The sequence below is a fragment of the Vombatus ursinus genome, unplaced genomic scaffold, assembly GCF_900497805.2.
Source record: "Vombatus ursinus unplaced genomic scaffold, bare-nosed wombat genome assembly UNPS02014784.1, whole genome shotgun sequence".
Lineage (NCBI taxonomy): Eukaryota > Metazoa > Chordata > Mammalia > Diprotodontia > Vombatidae > Vombatus > Vombatus ursinus.
In genome coordinates this window covers 29,843,152-29,868,786 of record NW_020954562.1, presented here as the reverse complement: position 1 = coordinate 29,868,786, position 25,635 = coordinate 29,843,152, and the positions used below count along the sequence as shown (strand labels likewise).

Below are 25,635 nucleotides of genomic sequence, written 5' to 3'. Positions count from 1 at the left end.
CAGGGTTGGTGCTCTATCCACTGCACCACCTAGCTGCCCCAAAGTCTTTTTTTTTTTAAAGACAATTGGGGTTAAGTGATTTGCCCACGGTCACACAGCTAGTAAATGTCAAGTGTTTGGTCTGAGGTCAGATTTGAATTCAGGTCTTCCTGACTCCAGGGCCGGTCCTCTATCCACTGCACCACCTCACTGCCCCTAAAATGCACATTTTTAAAGAACAAAATGGCATGAATTCTCTAAGATTACATTTGTCTAGTCTGTACATCATATAGATGGAAGAATAACTTGCAAAGGGAAATTAAGTAATGAAGCAATATCCTTCACTGGTTTGGGGCAAATCATAATTATTTATACACTTTCGACTCCCAGCAATAAGGACTTCATGTGAAACAGCAGATGTATGTTTATTTTGGGGGGGGGGCTAGGCAATGGGGTTAAGTGACTTGCCCAAGGTCACACAGCTAGTAAGTGGCAAGTGTCTGAGGCTGGATTTGAACTCAGGTCCTCCTGAATCCAGGGCCTGTGCTCTATTCATTGTGCCACCTACCTGACCCCTGGATGTTTATTATTAAAATACCTCTCTGCAGCTTGGATATGCTTCTAAAATAATAAATCAATAAATGGGCATATCAATAAATTAAGTCAAGAAGTGGAGGGTGGGAAAAGTGGTAAAACAACTTTCTGTTTAAAATTACAATATCATTGCTTATTCTATATTATATATATTATAGTTTTAGAAAATATGCCTAGCTGGGTACCATATTTATTGTCTGAAAACTGTTTCTGCCTTCTGCATTTTTGCCTTCCCGCCTTCAGTCTGGATCCAATCCTATTACTGACTAGTCACAGCAGGAAAAACTTCAGACTGTCACAGCTCAAACACACACTGGTTAACAGGTCTATCTCACATTATAAGCAGGCTCCTTCTGTTCCTCTCTGATCCTTCTGAGCAGGGTCACTGAATATATAGCTTATTCCATTGTGAGGCTATAACCAAGACATCACCATCTACCTGCTAACACCTTATCCTAACTGCTACTGTACCAACCTCCTAATTGGTCTCCCTATTTCCTGCCTCTGTTCTCTCCAGTACATCTGACACACAGCTATAGAAATAATCTTTCTATAGTCCATGATCATATGACCATGTCACTCATCTACTCCAAACCTTAGGTAGCTTCACATTGATTCAAAGATAAAATACAAGCTTCTCCCATTACCACCATCCTCACAGGCACTCAGACTCACAACCTAAGTATCATTCTTGACTCTTTACTATATTCACTCACTTCCATATCCAATCTGTTGCCAAATCCCATCAATTCCATCTTTGTAACATTTCTTATGTGCCCCCTTCTCTCCTCTGACACTATCACCACCATGGTGGTGCAGGACTTCATCAAATCATACATAGACTATTACTGCCTGGTCTGCCTGTCTCAGTTTTCTCCCCACTCTCGTCTTTCCTTCACTCAGTAATCAAATTAATCTTCCTAAAGTGCAGGTCTGATCATACCATATTCAATAAATTTCAGTGGTTCCCTGTCACTTCCAAGATCAAATACAAAATCTGCTCTTTGGCATTTAAAGCCCTTCACAACCTGACGCCTTTCTACCTTTTCAGTTTTCCTATACCTTACAACCCTCCACACACCGTTTGATCCATTGACACTGGCCTCCTTGCTGTTCCTCACACAAGACCCATCTACAAATTGTGAGCTTTTTCACTGGCTGTTATCCATGCCTGAAATTCTCTGCTTCCTCATTTCCTTCAAGTTGCTACTAAAATCACACCTTCAAAATGAAGCCTTCCTAGATCCACTTAATATTAGTACTATATCTTCCTTCTGTTGGTTATCTCCATCTTATCCAGTACATATCTCATTTGTACATAATTGTTATTATTTTGTCTCCCCTATTAGACTGTAAACTCATTGAGAGCAGGGAACTGTTTTTTGCCTTTTTTTTTGTATCTCCAACACTTAGCACAGTGCCTGGAACATAGGAGGTGTTTAATAAATGCTTTTTGATTAACTGACTGGCATTTATGCTCTTAACAATCTAGCTTTTAGCTGAGTTTCCAGTCACATTATTCACAAACTCTACATTCCAGCCAAAATTACTATCTGTTGTTTGAATGTGACAATCCGTCTCCTGCCTTTTTGCATTCACACAAACCATCTCCCATGCATAGAATATATTCCCTCCTGATCACCATCTCCCAGAATCCTTGTCTTCCTTCAAAGGTCAGTTGATATACCACATATTTCATAAAGCTGTCTCCCACATCAATCCCCTCTCTTTTCAATTTACCATGCATCATATTATTTGTAAACATGTAATATCCTCCCCACTTGGTAGAATGCAAGCTCCTGGAGGACAGAAAATGTTTTGTTTTTCTTTGTCTCCTTAGCGCCTGTTAAGCTGAATTGCAGACAGAAATATGGAGAAGAAATCCACAGTATCCTCAGTGCTGATTTTTCAGATCCAAGTTGATAGCAAACATCAGAGTGAAAAAATAAATAAAAAGAAATTAAAGGTAAGAGATTGTGGAAAAACAGAAAAAGGAGCTATAGCTAGGTCCTGATTACTGCAAACAATGAACTTCATGATGTTGTTGCATTATTCAGATTCACACTACATATTTTTACTGGGCTGAAGCCATTACTATGTCTGATAAAAGTATAACTTTGAATATGGCAGCTATAAATACATGCTGTCACTGGATGAGATTCATTATACTCATTAATCAGGGTCTAGATACTTGGGCTAATGTTGCCTGATAAGTTGCTTCTTTTCTTGAAGGAGTAGAGGGAGAGGAAGAGAGGAAACCTGACTTTTCACTAGCATAAAGCATCCAAGGGAGGAAATAAAAAGGAAAAAGGCTATAATGTTAAAGGATATACTGGAAAACACCAACTCTCTAGATATGAGTCAAGTAAACTCCTTGAGGGCAGAAACTGTGGCACTTTGGTTTTGTATCTCCCAAGTCCAGTATGGTATGTGTTTAATGAAGGTTTAACGAATTCAGTGATTTCAATTTCACATTAAAGTTAGGAAACAGATAAAAATTATCAAGCCAACTAGCAATTCTTAAATTAATTATCAGATAGAAAGCTTCTAAATCAAACAATGAAATGTTCAAAGGCAGGCATTTGTGCGCCCTAAGCAAGGCTTGAAACTGTTGCCCCTACAACTGAAACATATACCATCTGCACATAAGCTTCCAGTAGAGGTCTTTGCCACTGAAACACGTGATATAAGTAGCACGGAAATCATTGTCTTTAGTATTTAAAAATGCGAGTTATTATAAAAAACAATAATAGTAAGTGAGTCTTCTGAGTGTTTTCCTCTATAGAGCTACCTGCCTTGCCTCTGCCTGGTCCCTGTCCTACATATGCCATAACGAAAGCAAAGATAGTAATTGAAACAGAGTATGTAAACTCATCTTCTTAAGAAATCCTCCAATAATCAATGTATTTGTGTTTACCTGCAGTGACTCTGTGTTTAGATATCTGTCTGTGAGAGTTATATTAAAGAGAAGAGCTTGCCTCAGAATTAGGAAAACCTGGGTTCTACTGAGCTCCTCCTCTGACACATCCTGTCAAGAAAGACCCCAAACAAATCATTATCTCTCAGGCAGCTAAGGCTAGAACTACACTTGTCATTTTGCACAGGTAGATGGCTTCCATGGATAGCTAGATGGCACAGTGGATAGAGTGCCAGGCCTGAAGTCAGGAAAACTTATCTTCCTGAGTTCAAATCTAGCTTCCGACACTTACTAGCTATGTGACCCTGGACAAGTCACTTAATGCTATTTGTCTCAGTTTCCTCATCTGTAAAATGAGCTAGAGAAGGAAATGGCAAACCACTCCAGTATCTTTGCCAAGGAAAAAAAATATCAAATGAGATCATGAAGAGTTACACATGACCGAAATGAATGAACAGCAAAAACTGGATTTCAGTTTTCTCATCCAGAATATGAAGGAGTTGGACTTGATAATATCTGTTTCCTTCTTTCTCTAAAATTCTGTATTTCAACAATTATTCAGGGGCAGCTAGGTGGCGCAGTGGATACAGCACTGGCACTGAAGTCAGAAGGACCTGAGTTCAAATCTGGCCTCAGACCAAACACTTGCCTCTTACTAGCTGTGTGACCCTGGGCAAGTCACTTAACCCCAATTGCCTTTAAAAAAAAAATTATTCATATAGTATGGTCAATTTTATTTTTTGCCAGCGTAGAAGCATTTTCATTGAGTACTGTCCCCTTCAAAGTAGTCACATTGTCAGGTTAAAACTAATTCTAATGATTTTCCCTTTGTTCAAAGTATTTTTGGATCTAGCTTTTCCTTTGGAACTTTCTAAAGAACCATTTTATGAACCACTCAATGGGGAAGAAACTTATAATGATTTATTATCACACACTGTTTGGGACCAGAAATAGTATTTCCCATATTGGAAGTCCAAAGAACTTCTGCTTATTTGGAAAACTAAATGCCCTCCCCAGAAGCAAAGTCTGCAAACACAGATGGTATGCAAAAGCAGTGTGTTGCAGGCATTAAGGGCAATTCCAAAAGAGGAATCACAGAATCTTACAGGGAAAAGGCAATTTAGAGATCATCTAGTCCAACCTCTTCTAAAAAGCTTTTCTATAATATGAAAGGCAATGTGGTACAGTACAAAGAGGACTGGACTTGGAAGAATGGAATAGGAAGAAGGGAAGGAACTCAGCATTTATTAACCACCTATTATGTGCAGGGTACCATGCTAAGCACTTTACAAGTATCATCTCATTTGATTGATAAAATAACCCTGCAATGAAGATGTTGTTAACAGCCTCATTTTACACTTGAAGAAAATGAGGCAGACAGAGGTTATAGGTTTTGCCCAAGGTCATATGGTAAGTTTCTGAGGCCACATTTGAACTCAGGTCTTCCTGACTGCAGGCCTAACACTCTATGCATGGCAGCAGCTAGGATCAGATATCAGAAGACCAGGGTTCAAAAGTATCTTCCATAAACTATGATTCTATGATCCCTGATGAGATCTATCCATGATTCAATCTGTGACATTTATTTGTATGTATTCTCTTTGTATTTATTCAGTATATACTTATATGTCTACTTGTTTGTCTCCCCTGTTAGAAAAAGTTACCTTGAAGCAGCAATATATTCTTTGTGCTTGTATCCTCAGTGCCTTGCACAGCCTAGAGACTGGAGCAGTTGTTACTTAATAAACACTTGCTGTGGTTCACAACTAGATTATAGAGGCAGCTCACCGTCCTAGGAGCCAGGAGATGGAGATAGTCCAATTTCTGCCACTAATTCATAAGGTACGCCTTAGTGAGTCATACTCATGTAAGTCCTCAATTTCCTCTTGTGGAAAATGAGAAGGGTGGAGTATATGATTGGTAATTCCCTTCTCACTAAAGATTCAAAGATGCTATACTTCTTTCTTCAAAAATAGTTAGAGCCCCGTGAGTAAAAGATACAAATAAAGATAACAACAACAACAACAACAAAGAAAACAATTTATTATACACAAAAAGCTTAAGGAATTCCACTTTTTTTTCAAAGATGTTCAAAATTAAAATTTCTTTTGAAGCTAAGGTTAAGCAAACCATCTCCTGTTTCAACTTACCCACAAGGTCTGTAAGTAAATACAATATAACTTTCTTCATCACTTCTTTCTATGAAAGTTACACACGTGTGTTTCTCCCAGTGCCTCATTGCCTGCTTGAACATGGCTCGCTGGCTGCCTGAAAGAATGTCATGGCATCAATAAACAACACATGTTACAAAGGCAAAAAAAATGTGTCCCAACCATTTGGGTTTCCCTAGACCAAGACTGGGTTTACTAAGCAATATTGATTTTCATAAAGACTATGAAGGTCTCTAGAGCAATGACACTACTCTCAATCATGAATGAGTTACTATTATAAATCTTCAAGGATAAAGAAACCTCACTCACAATTTCTACACTGGCAAAAGGCATAAAATGTTTGAATTGTTTCAGGTAAAGATATTAATTTTTATGTTGCAATTAAAAGAAATGAAAGAAAATCTCCAGGACAATGGATGGAAGATTTATGGACAAGAATAAGAGGGTATGAATGAGTTCCAATAGAAGCCAATGACAAGACTGCAGAACTGTTTAGGGACTGAAGTATGGTCATCCACACCTAATAACCCGAGTAATAAAACCCATTATCTTTGCCAGTATGTGTGTAAAGATGCAATAACTGATATATAAATTATTCAAATAGGTTATCAGAAATCATCTGCCATTAGACAGACTTAGTGGCATATGGGAAGTACAGATTTTAAAACAAGAAGAACATGAGACAATTTTAAAAAATTTAAATGTAAGCACATTCTGGCCCAGTAAAACAGAGTAATCTGGTTTGGTAAGTATTATTTTCTTTTCCTTATTCATCTTATATCATTATTATTATTATTATAAGTATACAAATGTATTTGCTTGATTAATCAGCAAGATATTATTTTATTATTTCTCTTCCTTTTACCAAAATACATAGAGAGATTCTTACCAGTAAAATTGCCTCCTATAAGGTAAGGAATGACACCTCCAGGCCATATTCTTTCAGTTCTTGATGTAGCAGCCCTGGGAACCCGGTTTTTCTCATTTTGTCCTGAGAATTTTACAGATGCTTTTCCTATGGCTGTGTTGTTTTGTTCTAAGCCTGCAGTGACATTTAAAATATTCTATGAAACAGAAGTACTTCATCGGGGATTCTTTTAGCCTTTTAAAGGACAAAGGTTTAAATGTTTAAGTTTCATACTTTTACAAATATTCCTAAAGTTAGAATATAACAAAAAAAAAAAACTCACATACAACTTATATACTACCCAAAGGCATTACTCTGAAGCTAGTTTCAAACACAAAATGTCTTTTAACAATCCAGTATCTTCAAAAGCAATGTTAGGCATGCATAATGAATACAAAATAATAATAATAATAACAATAATTAATATTTACATAACACTTTAAGGTATGCAGGTATGCTTTATAAATATTATCTCATTTTATCTTCACAAGTATATGCTACTATTATCCCTCTTTTACAGATGGGAAAATTGAAGCAAAGAGGTTAATTGCTTACCCAGAGTCACATGGCAAGTATCTGAGGTTGTATTTGCCTTTAGGTCCTCCTGACTCAGGTCCAGAACTCTAACCACTGTACCACCCAGCTGCCTCACACTATTATGTAGTAAGTTTGTTGTTTCCTCCTCTAAATTACTAAAAATTCAGCACCAGATAATTAAAATGGACTAAATAATTAAGATATGGCTAACAATTAAGTTAATTATGATTATTCAACAAAGTCAAATTGCTACACTCCAAATTGCTCATCTTAAGAGCAAAGTATATTTCCACATCGTCACTATATCCCCAGGATCTAGAATAGTGCCTGGCATAGAGGCACAAAGAGGAGGCACTCAACAGATGCTTCTCAAACTTAATAGAAGTGAAAATAGCAAAACCAACCGTGGAGATTAACAAGTTAGAATGAAAGTTTTATTATTTGCTGACATGATCATTGATTTATAGGATATACAACAATATTATTTTAATACTTCAAAAATGAAACTAAAAAAATAAGGTCTGCCATGTAGGTCAACGAAACACATAAGCTCAATGGTCACATCCAGGGATACAGATTTTGGGGGGTGGGGTAGGTAGCATTTATCTTGAATATAGCCCCAGAGACTACAGTCGTTTGAACAACATAATTCAGGCATTTTTAGCTGGCTGTCTCTTATGCCTGGAATGCTCTTCTTCCTCATCTCTGACTCTTGGCCTCCCTCAAGTCCCAGCTGACATCCCACCTTCTACAACGTTTCCTCTTAATTTGAGTGCTTCCCTCTGTTAATTTCTTCCAATTTAGCCTGCACACATACTTGTTTGCATGTTGTCTCTCCCCACTAGAATATGAGCTCTTGAAGAAAAGGGATTTTTTTTAACCTTTCATCGTACCCATTGTACTTATCACAGTACCTAGAATGTAATCAGTGCTTTAAAGATATCTATTAACTGGCTGATGTGTTTCTAGGCAATTTTCAAGTTTAAAAAGTCTTTATGCACTTAAAGCTGTAGTTTAGAGAGACTTTTTTCTTTTTTTCATCTTATCTCTCTGTCATGATTTGTCAAAATAACAACATATTTCTATAGTACTTTGATGGTTATAAAGTTCTTTATGTACCTACCATATCTCATTTAATCAGCACAGAACATCAATATCAGCAAATACTTACTGAGCATTAAGTTTATTTATTATGCCTATGTCTTTAGGTTTCCTTGTTTGTTTTTGTCATAAATTAAACTATCAAATTCTACAAAAGGCCACAGGCCTTCTGTGTTCCTATTACATTGCTTAAGATCCAGCACAGTGTCATATATAAATAGAAGGTAAATAAATGATGGATCAACACATGGATTTTTTTTAAATTAAAGTAAGATTTTTGGGAGTTTCTCTGGACTAGGGCAGGCCATCCATGTCTTGCTCTAAACCATATCACTGGGATAAATTCCATTAGTTGATCTAATATCCATTTCAGAAACCTGAAGTGTAATCATCCCACAATTTAGCATCATATATTAATGTAAATACCCAATTTGTGGTGCACTAAAAAAAAGTACATTATTTGGCAATCCTTGAAAGGTAGGTGGATATTTTATAATACAGATCATCTATCTCTTCTTAGATAAGTCAGTGTGATTCGATATTAAAGTGATACTGTCTTCAGAGATGTCAGAGCCATTTAGTGTTTCTACTTTTCAATAGTTTTTGTACTTCTGTACATCCTGAGATAATGAAAAATATCACAAATGACTAATCTTTTACAATTCTTTGAAATAGTGATTTGTGGTCTTTCCTTGGTGTCTGCTTCATAAATGTGCCATAAGATGTGACACCACTTTCAAAATTAATCGTTATTTACATTCACCTATTGGATAAAACTAGACATATCTCTATGCTTAATGAAAACACACTAAGCTGATAACAAATAAATTAATAACAAGGAGCAGTATCATAATGAACACCTAATACATTTTTAATGATGGGAGACCAAAAATAAACTAAACCAAATTTTAGCTTCCTTAAATTTTATTGTTCCTATGTCACAAGATGTACCTGACAACAGACACAAGCACAATGCTCCTCCTTAAAGGAGGAGTTCCTTTTTTATCACATAAATAAACTGCTTTAAGGAACAAAACTGCTATAGTTAAAGTGTTGACTGTACACCATGTAAAGCAACCTGATACTTTTAAACACTGAAAATACCAGAGCCAAATCTTCTTATCCTGTCTATGAGCTGATAGAGAACCCCTCTTTTCTCTGACACACCATGGTCTCCCAGGCCACCTTAAAAATAAGACAGAAAGAATTATTCAATTTAGATTTACTCCATAACATGATTTTAGAAAAAACTACAAATGTCTCATTAGAAATCATTATGTACCTTTAATGCAGCCTACAAAATTAGATGACTAATGTATACATGATATATGCACACATATACACATGTGTGCATATGTGTATACATACATACACACACACACATATATATGTCTATATGCATATATTCAAGAACCTTTGGAGGAAATTTATAGAGATATGGTAGCTAAACATTCCAGAAAGCAAGTCAATATGACTTTGTTATTCAGACAAGCTATAACAATTACATCACCTCATTATTATTTGAAAAATTTTTCTTCACTGTGGGCTTGTCATTTGGTGCTAATAAGGACTGACATTCTCGACTGTCCTAAATGCAGAAAAACAGTGTCTACATTTACATGCTGTAAAGAAGCAAGTGTAATTCAAGCTATTAAAAATAAAAAAGGGCTTAGTCATCTTTACTACAAAGTTGCAGAAGTTCCATCAATAGACTTTTTTTGAAACCTCTTAAAGCCATAGGTTGTCTTAGCTTAAAATATTAAATTAAATAAACTTTAAAATTTGACTCTAAAGCATCCCTGTGCAATTCCAATAATAAAGAAATTGGAGGAAATGAGTTAAATGGATAACAATTCAAAGGGAAATATAATTATGCTTTAGGATAATTCATACATAATGCGATCAGCCAAATTCATAATGATAGACAGTAGTCTACAGGCTTTTATAATTGGAAAGAATTTAAGAGATTATAAAATCCAGCCCTTTTGTCTACTAATGAGGAAACTGAAGCTCAGTAAGAAGGAATGATTTAAAGAATGTCATGAATCCTGACATATGATAGGATGATTTTTTGCCAGGTTTAGAACCCAGATCCCTGGGATCCATGCTGTTATTCCAGGTTGGCTTCTCATTTTTAAAATTCTTACCCTACTTTTTTTTTTCATTTCTAAATTAGTTTTTAAAACATAAATTTGGTTTAGGAATATATTGAGTATAACTATGCCTCCACAAATGCATACTGCAAGTCATTGGTCTATAATTTATACTTTTAGAGTTACCTGAGGCTCATCAAAGTTAAATGACTTGCTGTGCTCATTCCAGAGCAGCAAAAGCAGAGGCGAAATATGAACCCTGCACTTCCTAACTTGAAGCCTAGCACTCTAACTCCTACACTACAATGCCTTACATAACGTGAGCACAATTCAGGATTACAGATTTGGAACTAGAGGACACCGAGGCCATGAGAAGTTGAATAACTTAGATCATGAGTGAATTAGATATTAAGCTCCTTAAGGGCAGGGACTTCTTTTGCCTCTTTTTATATCCTCAATTCTTACCACAGTGCCTGGCACACAGCAGGCACTTAAAAAAAAATTGCTGACTAACTGACTTGTACAAGGTCACAAAGGTATTAAGCGATAGACTGAAAACTTGAATTCAGGTGCTATGACTCTTAACTCTGACTTCTTCTTATACCTCAATAATCATAGCAGAAACATTTTTTTAAAATCACTATATATGATAGAATAAATACAAGTAAATTTTTATGGTAAATACTATCTATAGGACATGAATCTGCTCTGGTCAAAGAAATTAAAGAACATTGGTTAAAAAACAATACAAAGAGGTATGTTTTATTGTTTCACTTTGTTTGCTTTTTCCTCAAACATATTTGTCAGTTTTCTTTTTCTTTTTTTGAATTGACTTTTGTCATAAACATCTATTGCTTGCCTAACTTAGATTGGTGGTAAAGTAGATCCTCATAAGGCAATTAAGTTAGAGGGCTTGCTCACTGAGTAACTGTGAAATTAATTATTTTGGACTACATTTGCACACATAGATGTTGTACCTCTAGAGAAAATTTTTGAAATTTTTAGCATTTCACATTTTAGAAGAATGAAATAATACTTAAATACATTCATTCCCAGGCAGATGGGGGGGGTATATTTTTCAATGTGCTATCCAATGCACTGCCACTCATAAGCATAAACTTAAATCAGTATTAATGCCATGCTACTATAAAATTGCATCCATAATAGATAAATATAAAAATGAGGGGAAAATAAACAGGATGGTAATCAGTAAGATGAGCAAAAAGATAAATGTAATTTAAAATCGAATATTTCAGCAACTACAGTTGAAATATCTTAAGAATTTCTTAATATATTGGAGATGATTGTGATTTTTAGGACAAATTTTTAAAAATAATTACCATAGGTCTGGAGCTTCAAAATTATGTTTAGATTAATACAAATTTATGAATTAAATTATTAATGCCCATTAATCTAGGTAGATACTAACCAACAAACTAAGGAAAAGTAAATGATGTTTTGGCAAACATGGATATACATTTCAGTAAACAAATAGAGAAAATTTAAAAAACATCATGAGTAATAGGGATGAACTGAGAATTAAAAAAAAGATAGAGATTTCTAAGTAGTATAATTTTCAAATTCTTTTAAATCTCTGAAATCCAAGTGAGGAGTGAAAAAAGATCTATAGAAGAGAAAAATCTGTACATATTTTAATTTTAATGATTTAAACTTATGCAGCATAGTTTTAATTTTTCATACTCTACTGATTTTTCTAAAGGGCAGGTGCCTTATTCTTAGAATTATTACTACCTCACAGTCTAATTACAAATGAGATTACAAAGAAAAACCACACACAAAAGTGTAAAAATAGGAAAGTGTGCAAATTAGCAATGACCCCTGCTAATTTAAAAGAATATGACAAAAAAGGTCAAAAGTAAATACAGGGCTCAGAACACAAATACAGATTTTAGCTCTCCTCACAGTAACTGAAAACATAACTGAAGACACAGAAATTCTATGGTACTAGTTATTAAGCATAAGAAGGACGACGTAGTAGGAAGTTCTACTAATACATTTGAGGGAAGGCTGAATGTGTCATTTTGAAAAAAAAACTTGAGTTTAATGCATTAGATGTATTCAATTTAGCACTACTCCTCCTTCCTTTATCCCTCCATTGCTTGGTGACATTGGCTTAAAAAAATCTGTCTCTATCTATGAGTAGATGTCTCTCCATATATAGATAGATAGCTATATTTTTTCTATGTTGACATTTTATCACACTTTTAGAAGCAATTATCCACATTTATAAAAGAAGGCCAAAATTCATTCTTTCCTATACTCAAAAGTCAATTAAACAAAGAGAAACTTCAATTGAGAAGTAGAAATTTCTCAAATTCAGAGTACTTTTGTTTGACAAGTCACTAAGGAAGAATTACAGAACCACAAAAAAAGGAGTAGGGGATACAGTGGGCAAAAGAGGAAGCAAGCAAGACAAAGAAATCCACCAGCTGCTGCTACTTTAAAAAGTAGATCTCTAGTCAAGCTCACAATTTCTTCTAACCTTATATTCTAATGCACCACTCACCAAAACAAAGCAAAACTAGGAGCAGAAATATGTCAAAGTCAATTAAATTGTGTGAAATTTATATTTTAAAGAGATATCGAATGATTTTAGCATTTTAAATCTAATTTCATTGTTATGTAATAACAAAGAAAATTCTAGCAGAAGCAATGTCTTTAAAAAAGCAGAGAGCTCATCTGACACTTGTCAGGGAAATCATATTTACACTTTCTTTTTTCCCTTAGCAAAAGTCAATATAATTGAGCGTCACATAATTTACACTTGCAAATCCACATCCAAAGTGAATGTTAGGAATAAAAGATAAACTTCACAGTGTGTTTATTTGTCTCGAGCTAAAATGAAGAATGTTTTTAAATTAATGTTCCATAGGGTGATTTTAATCCATTTGATATTAAATATTATTTGAAAGAAAAGAAAGTAATCCACATGAAGAAGCACATGCTATAAACATCATACCTGTGATACGTCCAAGTTTTTCAAATGAGTTCTGTGTAACATCAATTGTCCTATCAATTGGAAAGATTCTTAAGTCTTCATCATCTAAGGCAATATCTCCCCAAAAGACAGCTTGAAATAAAAATATATATATATATAAAAATTTTTCAATTAAAATGAACATTTTTAATTACAAAAAAACAATTTATAAACCAAGATAATGAGGGAAACACAGTACTGCTTAAATATATATATTAGTAATGACCCTTTGTGTTAAGTACAAAAGTAATTAGAGGTCAGGAATAAATTAATAAAAATGTTCTAAGGCCAGAAACTTTCAATAAGTATTGTACTAAAGCTAAAGTCCTTTCCTTTTGGTGAACTCTGGCGGCCACTGACTAATGATAGGTGTGGGGAATATAGATAAATATTCTTCAAGTCAATCTTTAAATGTCTGCTCCCTATTGAAATTATGGAGGTGGGAAGAAGTTTCAGCATCTGTCATGAACTCTGAAAATCCAAGTACTTCCTGGGCAAGGTATGTTTGTATGGCGTAGTTGTGGTGGGGGAGGTACTAGAAAAATACAATAGTAATTCAGGGAAAGCAGTGATTAATATCCAACTTCATCCTTACTCTCATAATTTGCCCAGATCCTATTAGAGAAATATTTAACTCAAAGAGGTAACATAACACCATGTTTCTATTAACAACTCTACCCAATAAGAAACATTTTATCCACTCCAAAGGGATGATTATTTTAAATACATACTCAATTATCAGAAGCTGATTATGGAATACTTTTTTTTTTCCTTTTGAAACTCTCAATCATCTGATTCTATCTGAAATTATATGTAATAAAACAAAATATTGAAAAATATGATGTGTTTGAAGAGAAAAAAAGATGAAATATATAGGGAGTTTTTTTCTCCCTTATAAGGTTAACAGAAGCTTTTAACTTAGCGGCTAAGTGAATTTTTTACCCACTTGAAGATAAAATTAAATGAGATTATCATGGGATCTAGTTAGAAAAAAAAAAAAACCGCCTATGTTAAGCAAGACAATTTAAAAAGCAAGAGTAAAACTTTTATCTCCTACATTTGAAAGCTTCATCTTGAATTACAGTTCTGAAATAGATTATGGCCAATTACCTCTTGATTCCTTTCAGAAACTATCTCCCCTGTCTTGGAACAGATTTCTAAGCTTGTTTTTCTCCTTAAAATGCAAAGCAAACAGATATAGAAGTGTTGAAAAGTCAAAAAATATGCCCTTGAAATTATCGTGGACCATTATTCCATTCCATTTCCACCAACATTAATGCAGAATTTTGCCCAGAAGCACCTGTCACATAAATGCCTCACTGTCTACTGTTGACAATGAAAAAGAACAATTAGCAGAATCCACAAAGTTTCATTCCCAATAAATCTTAAAAACTAATATCTCTGAACTTCTCGCAGCCAAGAAAGCAGAGTAAGCAGTAAATCACAGTAGCTTTCCCATACTCACCTCCAAACAACCATGAAATAATGCCCCAAACAAATCCTAGAACAGAAGAACCAGCAAAAAGATAGGGGAAACAATCTTTGAGCCCAAGAAATTTTAAAGATTGGTAGAAAAGGTCTATCTCACTTGAGTATAAGGGGAGTGCAGTCCAGGAGAGAACATGCCCAACAAGCCAGCAGCAAGCCCCACCTCAACAAACCACTGGTAGATCCTAAGCCCTAGTGCAGTGGAGGAGGCAAATGCCAATATTAGGACTCCCCACGCGCTTCAGCATAGCCAATGGATCAGGCAGACTCTAGCTCTGAGAACCACCATGTGCTTCAGTGTAGCACTGGGCAGGCAGGCAATCTCCAGAGGCCAGAACTCCATGTGATTCATTGTATCCCCAGCGAAATACAGAAACACTCCACCAGCCTCTGCACATGCCGAACACCACCACTAGAACCCCAGCTTAGCAACAGGTAAGCTGCCAGACCCCTAAGGCCTCCAGCATCACCAGCCACCCTCCACCCCACTCCTTCAGCCCAGCACTAGATACAAGGGTCTCCCATAAGTCTCAAGGCAACATCTGTACAGCACCACATAAAGAGCTGGGTCCCTGGCACAAGAAGCCTGAAACACCACCTCTTCCACCCGAGGAGCTGAACTCAAATCTAAAAGAAAGGAAAAAGGGCAAAAAAGAAGAGCAAAAACCAACAAAAAAAGAATCTGACCAGAGAAAGTTGCTAATGGTGAGAGGGGAGATCAAGACACAAACTCAGAAGAGGGTAACAATGTCCAAACATCTACGAGCAAAACCACAAAGAAAAAGAGGAAGTAGTCACAAGCTCAGAAAGATCTCATGGAAGAGCTCAAAAAAGAGCTTTAAAATCATATAAGAGAGGTAGGAGAAGAAATAGGAAAAGAAATGAGAATGATGCAAGAGAATTGTAACAAAAGAGTCAACATTGTGGAAAAAGAAAACAATTGCTTAAAAAGTAGAATTGACGAAATGGAAAAGAAAGTACAAAAGCTAATTGAGGAAAACAACTCCTTAAAAGTTAGAATTCGGGAAGGTAAGTGGGAGATCAGCAGTAGTCTGTCCAAACTCGGTGAGAGAAAAGCCAACACAGCACCGGCCCCAGCAAATCAGGAGCAGGCCATGGGAGTTACTAAATGGGCCAAAGCAGCAGCTGCTCCTGGAGCTATCAGTCCATAGATGAAACGTTTGAAAGTCACCTATTTTGACTTCCTGGAGCCAAGATGGCAGGATAAACACTAAGTTACTCTTACCCTCCCTTACTGAACTTGAAAAAACAAAAGAATATTGACCTAGGAAAAATCTTGGAATAGTAGAGCCCACAGAAAGATGAGGTACAGCAGTCTTTTAGCTCGGGAGGCTAGGGGGATTAATAGGAAAGGTCCCTCTTGCTGTGGCTGAAGGGGAATAGTACAGGATGGGAGGTGTCCCAGCAAGCCAGCGGCAAAGCCGACTTCAGCAAACCAACAGGAGATCTCGAGTCCCAAGATAGTGGAGCAGGCAAGTGTCAACATCAAGTACATACCAGCCAGCACCACCAGTTCCAGCTAAGTACCAGGTAAACTATCAGATGCCTCCAGCAGCCAACACCTGAGGACTCAGAGGACCCAGCATACAAAACCAGCAACCAGGCCCCTAGCTTCCAGCACAAGAAGCCTGGGACAATGCCCCCTATGTCCCAGAAGCAGAGATCAACTTCAAAAGCCAGAAAAAAGGCAAACAACATGAGCAATTAGCAACAAAGAAAAACAATGACCATAGAGAAGTATCTTGGTGACAGGAAAGATCGAAACACAAATTCAGGAGAGGACAACATTGTCAATATACCTACATCCAAAACTTCAAAGAAGAATATGAACTGATCTCAAGCCCAAAAAGCCTTCTTGGAAGAGCTCAAGAAGAATTTTAAAAGTCAAATAAGAGAGGTGGAAGAAAAATTGAACAATTCCTTTAAAAGTAAAATTGACAAAATGGAAAAAAGTACACTGAACTGAAACAACTCCTTAAAAAGCAGAACTGCCCAAATGGAAAAGGAGGCACAACAACTAACTGAAGAAAATAATTTGATAAAAATTATAATTGGGCAAGTGGAAGCTAATGACTCGATGAGACATCAAGAATCAGTCAAAATCAAAAGAATGAAAAAAAAAAAACAGAAGAAAACATAAAATACCTCATTGGGAAAAAAAAAAACTAACCTGGAAAATAGATCCAGGAGAGATAATTTAAGAATTATGATCAAAAAAAGAGCCTAGACAGCATCTTTCAAGGAATCATCAAGAAAAATTGCACTGAGGTCCTAGAACCAGAGGGTAAAATAATCATCAAAAGAATCCATTGATCACCTCCTAAAAGAGATCCCAAATTGAAAACACCAAGGAATATTATAGCTAAATTCCAGAATTATCAGGTCAAGGAGAAAATCCTGCAAGCATCCAGAAAGAAACAATACAAATATCATGGAACCACAATCAGATTCCTACATTAAAAGATCTTTGGGCTTATAATATGATATTCCGTAAGGCAAAGGAGCTTGGATTACAACCAAGGATCAACTACCCAGAGAAAATCAGCATGATCTGGATATTCAATGAAAAAGGGAACTTCCAGACATTCCTGATGAAAAGACCAGAGCTCAATGGACAATTTGATTTTCAAATACAAGCCTCAAGAAAGGCATAAAAAGGTAAACAGGAAAAGGAAAAAAAACAAAAACAAAAGCAAAAACATGTTATTCAAATAAGGATAAACAGTTTACATGCCTACATGGGAAGATGATATAACTCCTAAGAACTGTATCTTTATTAAAATATTTCTAAGGAATATACATAGACAGAGGGGGTGGGTTTAAGTTGGCTTTGATGTGATAATAAAAAACCTAATGAAGTAGTGAAAACAAACTGTAATGGGAGAAGAGGAAAGGAGGAAGCAGAAAAGGGTAAATTTCATCACATGAAGAGGCACAAAGACACATTACAGTACAGGGAAAGAAGGGGGACAGATGAGCATTATTTGAACTTTACTTTCATTGGATTTGGCTTAAGGAGGGAATAATTTACCCAGTTAGGTATAGAAATTTGACTCGCCATGTAGGCAGTAGGAGCGGAAAGGGGAAAGAAACGAGAACTGGAGGGGGGGGGTAGAAGGGAGGGAAGAAGTAGTAAGGGAAAAAGAAGGGGGCTGATAGAAGGGAGGGCAGACTGAGGGAGGTGGTGGTCAAAAGCAAAACTCTAGTGAGGAGGTAAAGGGAGAAAGGAGAAAAAAAAACATAAATGTGGGAGGGAGGAACAGAATGGAGAGAAAGACACAGAAAGTAATCATAATTGTGAATGTGAATGGGATGCACTCTCCCATAAACAGAAAGGCATAGAAGAATGGATTAAAAGCCATAATGCTACAATATATGATTTACAAGAAACACATTTGAAACAGAGGGATACATGTAGGCTAAGAGCAAAAGGCTGGAGTAGAATATATTATGCTTCAGTTGAAGTAAAAAAAAGCAAGGGTAGCAATCCTGATCTCAAAGTTAAGCAAAAATGGATCTAATTAAAAGTGATAACAAAGGAAACTACATCCCACTAAAAGGCACAGACAATGAAGTAATATCATTACTAAACATATATGCACCAAGTGGTACAACATCCAAATTCTTAGTGGAGAAGTTAAGGGAGTTACAGGAATAAAGAGACAGGAAAACTTACCACGGGGGGACCCCAACCTCCCCCTCTCTGAACTAGCTAAATCTAACCACAAAATAAACAAGAAAGAAGTTAAAGAGGTGAATAGAATTTTAGAAAAGTTAGATATGGTAGACCACTGGAGAAAACTGAATGGGAATAGAAAGGAATATACCTTTTTTCTCAGTGGTACATGGCACCTACACAAAAATTGACCATATACTAGGGAATAAAACCTCACAATCCAATGCAGAAGGGCAGAAATATTAAATGCATCCTTTTCAGATCATGATGCAATAAAAATTATATGTAATAAAGGGCCACAGAAAGATAGACTAAAATTAATTGGAAATTAAATAATCTAATCCAAAAGAATGAGTTAGTGAAACAATAAATCATAGAAACTAACAATAACTTCATCCAAGTGAATGACAAAAATGAGACAACATACCAAAACTTATAGTATGTAGTGAAAGTGGTGCTTAGGGGAAGTTTCATACCTCTAATTGCTTATACAAATAAAACAGAGAAAGAGGAAATCAATGAATTGGGCATGGAACTAAAAAAGCTGGAAGAAGAACAATTTTAAAAAATCCCAATTAAATAAAAAATAGAAATATTGAAAACCAAAGGAGAAATTAAGAAAATTGAAATTAAGAAAACTTTTGAACTAATAAATGAAACTAAGACCTGGTTTCATGAAAAAAAAAACAATAAAATAAATAAACCTTTGGTTAATTTGATTTAAAATAAAAGAAAGAAGAAAATCAAATTACCAGTATCAAAAATGGAAAGAGTGAATTCACCACCAATGAAGAGGAAATTAAAACAATAATTAGGAACCATTTTGCCCAGCTTCATGCCAATTAATTTGATAATCTAAGCAAAATGGATGAATATTTACAAAAATATAAATAGCCCAGATTAACAGAAGGGGAAATAAAATATTTAAATAACCCCATCTCAGAAAAAGAAAGCCATCAATGAACTCCCTAGGAAAAAAATCTCCAGAGGCAGACGGATTTACAAGCGAATTCTATCAAACAGTTAAAGAACAATTAATTCCAATACGATATAGACTATTCGGGAAAATAGGTGAAGACGGACTTTTACCAAATTCTTTTTATGGTACAAATATGGTGCTGATACCTAAAATGGGAAGATTCAAAACAGAGAAAATTATAGACCAATTTCTCTAATGAATATAGATGCAAAAATTTTAAATAAAATATTAGCAAAAAGATTACAGCAATTTATCATGAGAATAATTTAGTATGACTAGGTAGGATTTATATCAGGAATGCAGGGCTGATTCAAAATTAGGAAAACTATCAGCATAATTGATCATATCAACAACAAAACTAACAGAAAACACACAATTTTCTCAACAGATGTAGAAAAAGCTTTTGACAAAATAAAACACCCATTCCTATTAAAAACACTATTGAGCATAGGAATAAATGGAGTCTTCCTTAAAATGATAAGTAGCATATACCTAAAACTATCAGCCAGCAATATATGTAATGGGGATAAGCTTGAAGCATTTTCAATAAGATTGGGGGAGGGAGGAATAGAGATAGAGAACATTATGAAATGCAAAATAGATAATTTTGATTACATTAAATTTAAAAGGTTTCACACAGACAAAGTCAATGCAACCAAGCAGAAAACTGGGAAAGAAATTTTACAGCCAGTGTTTCTGATAAAGGCCTCATTTCTCAAACATATAGAACTGAGTCAAATTTACAAGAATACAAGTCATTCCCAATTGATAAATGGTCAAAGATATGAACAGGCAGTTTTCAGATGAAGAAATTAAAGCCATCTATAGTCATATGAAAAAATGCTATAAATCACTATTGATTAGAGAAATGCAAATCAAACCAACTCTGAGGTACCACCTCACAACTATCAGATTTGCTAACATGACAAAACAGGAAAATGATAAAATGTTGGACAAGATGTGGGAAAATTGGAATAATAATGCATTGTTGGTGCAGTTGTGAAATGATTCAACCATTTTTCAGAGCAATTTGGAACTATGTCCAAAATGCTAGAAAAATGTGCATACCCTTTGATCCAGCAATAGCACTTCTAGGACTATATCTCAAAGAGATCATATAAATGGGAAAAGGACACACATGTACAAAAATAGTTATAGCAGCTCTTTCTGTGGTGAACAAAATCTGGAAATTGAGGGGATGCCCATTAATTGAAGAATGACTAAACAAGCTACGGCATATTAACGTTATGGAATACATAACAATGAGAAATGATGAACAGAAAGATTTCAGAAAAACCTGGAAAGACTTGTATGAACTGATGCAAAGTGAAATGAGCAGAACCAGGAAAATATTGTACACAATATTACCAACATTGTGTGATGTCCAACTATGATTGACTCAGCTCTTTTCAGCAACACAATGATCCAAGACGAGTACAAAGGACTCAGGAAGAAAAATGCTATCCACATCCAGATAAAAACTGATGGGCTCTGAATACAGATAAAAGCCTACTTTTTTCCACTTACTTTGTTTTTCATGTTTTTTTTTCTTTTGATCTGTTACTTCTTTCATAATTATGATTAATATAGAAATGTTTTACATGATAGCACAAGTATAATATATATTAAATTGCCTACCTTTTCAGAAGGGAGAAGGGAGAAAAATTTGGACCTAAATTTTTTGTAAAAATGAATGCTAAAAATTGTCTTGGCATGTAATTGGAGAAAAATAAAATACTATTAAACTAAAAAAAAAAACCTAGTATTTCAGGCTTATAAGCTTGGTCAGAGCTGTGACTGAGCTTGGCTGCTGAGTATCAACAGTAAAACCTATTTTTAAAAAGTCAACATAGTTTATTTACTAATATTGAGTAGACCACTGTATTCCAGGTATAACTTTTATGCAAAACTCTGCAAGCTCTGTAAATAAAGGTTAAATCATTGTTTTATTTTTCATTGTTCTTCCCAGTTATATTAGTTAACATTGTCGTTTAGCTGTAATATATTTGCTAGACCTGCCCTTATGCACAGAGAAAACATGTCCTGTTAAAGTCACATACTTTATTTCCCAAAGATTTAATAGGAATCCTATGGCTTAGAAAGTCCTGCCCTCAGAAATCAATAGTTTCCCTCAAGGTGAAGCTAAAGTGGCATATCCTATTCAAGGCCTATCTGAATCCTCACAGTTTCTAGCCCCACATTCACCTCATTCTCCCACAATCCCTACAAATTATTTTGTATTGTGTGTGTGTGTGTGTGTGTGTGTGCTTGCATGTGCCTGTGTGTGATGTGAGGTAGAGTTTGAATTGGGCTACATGGACCATACCTGAAAAACTGTGGAGACTCAAGGGACATATAAGACTCAGTGTTTGGTCAAGTCTGAGTTTGGTCAACTCCTGGATGTTCCTGGTCATATGGCAACCCAGAATTGAAAAGACTTGGCATTTTAATATGACATGGAAAGCCCTGTGGGATCCCTTGGTCCTCCCTCTCTACAGGAAAGGTAGGTAAGAAAGAAACAGGTAAATGAAGAGAGGTTTTCATGCTGGCTCTCTTTTCCTTCAACCCTGAGGTAGCATTGTGTAACTAAGATTTCTAAACATGAGTGGGAAAAAGGCTGGCTATTCTCTCCCTGGGCATAATGGAGACTCGGCCCATGTGGCCTAAACTAGGTGACCCTGCACCTAGGTTCCAGGCACACTTTTCTGTTTCATTTCCAAGGAAGTGATCAAGCATTAGCCGTTAGGCTAGTGTCTTTAGATTTTCAGTCTTGGAGGTGACCTCGTGAAGTTCTAGGTACAATAAATGGAACTGACTAGTGGAAGGAAACACTTATACACATTAGAATTTGGCCACAAACAAGTGAAAGGCCCAACACTCACTGTTTTACTAGCAGAAATGTACCAGGAGTTGCTTGAATTGTATAAAGCTCAGGTGAAAATATGAAATGCCTAATCATAAATTAACAAACTGCTTTATGTATGATGAATCAGCCTGCCAGCAGACTGTAACAGCTGCTACCAGTCATTACAGAATATTGTTTTAAGTTTGTTTTTCTCAAATTCGTACTTGTGAGTATTCTGAGTTTAGTATTGCTTTTGTATGGTAAGAAATAAGTACCTGCCTCAGATTCATACTGTTCTTATTATACATTGTATACCTTTTTAATTCCCTCTTTTGGGGAAATCAGAAGCGGTCCTAGTCCAAAATTTTAAATAAAGTTGGTCCTACAATGTTACGGTAAGCGTTTATTTTACTGAAGACTGGAACCTAGCCTCCTTCTGTAATTAGAGGCCATGATGGAACCCATCTCACTGAATGCCTGAGCCCAAAGAAGATAGGCCATTTAGTGAAGATCAGCCGGGTGCAGCACTGCAGTTCCTATGGAAGCAATCGCACAAGATTTGATACAGATTTACTCTTTGGTTTAAATGCTATTTCCTTACAGGATGGAAAATCCTTGAGGGAAGGGGATGTTTTGTTTTTGTTTTTGTTTTTATATTTCTATATAAAGGATCTAGCACAGAGCCTGTGAAATAGTGGGTACTTAAGTTCTTACTAAATGGGTGTAAATGAAGGCGGTTGAGGAAGATAACCCAAGGCTAGAAGGAAGATTTATGGTCAAAATAGAGATGATGTGGGCTGAAAATAAGCTCTCCTAGCCCAAGAAGACCATTAAGAAGATCAGTAAGTTAGATATCAGGCTAGAATCATAGAAAACAGTTAACTTTAGAGCCAGGCAACAGCCTATAGGAATAGCGTCTTACCAAATGGTACTGTAAAAATGGGTGTCCTGTGAAGGCCCTCTTCCTCTGCCATGAACATCCAGAAAAAAGGGGAAGCAGACATTTGAGAACTGAGTCTGAACTTAATTCTAACTCATATTCTTACTGAAATTGCAATTCTCATTATATCTATATCTATCTATCTATCATTTGACTCATTTTATTCCATAATTTGTCCCCTTAGTTCAATTTAATAATAACCCTTCTTAGGTCCATAGGCTTCAGTCTTTCCCTCCATCAGGGCACTAATCTATCAGGATCCCACAAGGGAGAAATGATGTGAACTCAGATTATGTAGGAATCATAATAATAATACTAAGAAAAATTGGCAGTCATTCATGGAACTTATAATGAACAGGTTAAAAGCATACAGAAATATTTTTGTTCAATTTCTTTTTCTGAGATGGGGTTATTTAAGTATTTTACTTCCTCTTCTGTTAATCTGGGCAATTTATATTTTCGTAAATATTCATCCATTTCACTAAGATTGTCAAATTTATTGGCATACAGTTGGGCAAAACAGTTCCTAATTATTATTTTAATTTCCTCATCATTGGTGGTGAATTCACTTTTCATTTTTGATACTAGTAATTTGGTTTTCTTCTTTCTTTTTTTAATCAAATTAACCAAATGTTTATCTATTTTATTGGTTTCTTCATAAAACCAGCTCTTAGTTTTATTTATTATTTCAAAAGTTTTCCTAATTTCAATTTTATTAATCTGTCCTTTGGTTTTCAGTATTTCTAATTTGGTATTTAATTGAGGATTTTTAATTTTTTTCTTTTTCTAGCTTTTTTAGTTGCATGCCCAATTCATTGATCTCCTCTTTCTCTACTTTATTCATATAAGGATTGAGAGATATAAAACTTCCCCTAAGAATGCTTTCACTACAAACCATAAGTTTTGGTATGTTGTCTCATTGTTGTCATTTCTTTGTATGAAGTTATCGCTTATTTCTATGATTTGTTGTTTGGCCCATTCAATCTTTAGGATTATTTAGTTTCCAATTAGTTTTTAGTCTATCTTTCCATGGCCCTTTATTACATATAATTTTTATTGCATCATGATCTGAAAAGGATGTATTTAATATTTCAGCCTTTCTACATTGGATTGTGAAGTTTTTATGCCCTAGTACACAGTCAATTTTTGTGTAAGTGCCATATACCACTGAGAAAAACGTATATTCCTTTCTATCTCCATTAAATTTTCTCCAGAGGTCTAACATATCTAACTTATCTAAAATTCTATTCACCTCCTTAACTTCTTTCTTGTTTATTTTGTGGTTAGATTTATCTAGTTCAGAATGGGGGAGGTTGAGGTCCCCCAGTGGTATAGGTTTGCTATCTATTTCTTCCTGTAATTCCCTGAACTTCTCCTCTAAGAATCTGGATGATATACCACTTGATGCATATTATGTTTAGTAAAGATAGTACTTCATTATCTATGGTACATTTTTAGCAGGATGTAGTTTCCTTCCTTATTTCTTCTAACAAGACCTATTTTTGCTTTTCTTTGTTTGAGATCAGGATTGCTACCCCTGCTTTTTTTTTTACTTCAGCTGAAGCATAATATATTCTACTCCAGCCTTTTACTTTTAGCCTACATGTATCCCTCTGTTTCAAATGTTTTTCTTGTAAACAACATATTGTAGGATTGTGGTTTTTAATTCATTCTGCTATCCCTTTCTGTTTTATGGGAGAGTTCATCCCATTCACATTCACAGTTATGATTACTAGCTGTGTCTTTCTCTCCATCCTATTCCTTATGCTTTTCTTTCTCCTTTTCTCCCTTTCCTTCCTCAACAGAGTTTTGCTTTTGACCACCTCTTATCTCAGTCTGCCCTCCCTTCTATGCACTCCCTCCCTTTTTTTCTTTTCCCTTACTACTTTTTCCCTTCCTTCTGTCCCTCCTTCCCTTTTCTTTCCCCTTTCCCCTCCTACTGCCTATATGGCAAGTTAGATTTCTATACCTAACTGAGTATGCTATGTCCTCCTTGAGCCCAATATGATGAGAGTAAAGGTCAAACAATGTTCACCTCCCTCCTTTCCTTCCCTCTACTGTAATATGTCTTTGTGCCTCTTCATGTGATGAAATTTATGCTTTTCTGCCTCCTCCTTTCCTCTTCTCCCATTACAATCCCTTTTCACTACTTCATTAGGTTTTTTTTTAATCATCACACCAAAGTTAACTTAAACCCACAGCCTCTGTCGCCGTGTACCCCTTTTATATATTGTAACGAAGACATAGTTCTCAAGAGTTAAAAGTATCATCTTCCCATATAGGGACATAAACAGTTTACCCTTTTTGAATAACATATTTTTCCCTATCCTGTTTACCTTTTTATGCCTCCCTTGAGTCTTGCATTTGAAGATCAAACTGTCCATTGAGC

The 25,635-nt window shown here is 35.5% G+C and overlaps 1 protein-coding gene across 1 annotated transcript in view; it reads right to left on the bottom strand.

Moving 5' to 3' along the window:
* The window catches only part of TLL1 (tolloid like 1), a 333,372-nt gene that overhangs the window by 161,286 nt on the left and 146,451 nt on the right, over positions 1 to 25,635 (bottom strand). Inside the window, exons 2-5 of the mRNA XM_027866868.1 lie at positions 13,280 to 13,390; positions 9,311 to 9,391; positions 6,551 to 6,703; positions 5,641 to 5,758 (exon numbers count right to left, since the gene is read on the bottom strand). Of these exons, the coding sequence (XP_027722669.1) occupies positions 5,641 to 5,758; positions 6,551 to 6,703; positions 9,311 to 9,391; positions 13,280 to 13,390 (463 nt within the window). The remainder of the gene's footprint in view (positions 1 to 5,640; positions 5,759 to 6,550; positions 6,704 to 9,310; positions 9,392 to 13,279; positions 13,391 to 25,635) is intronic.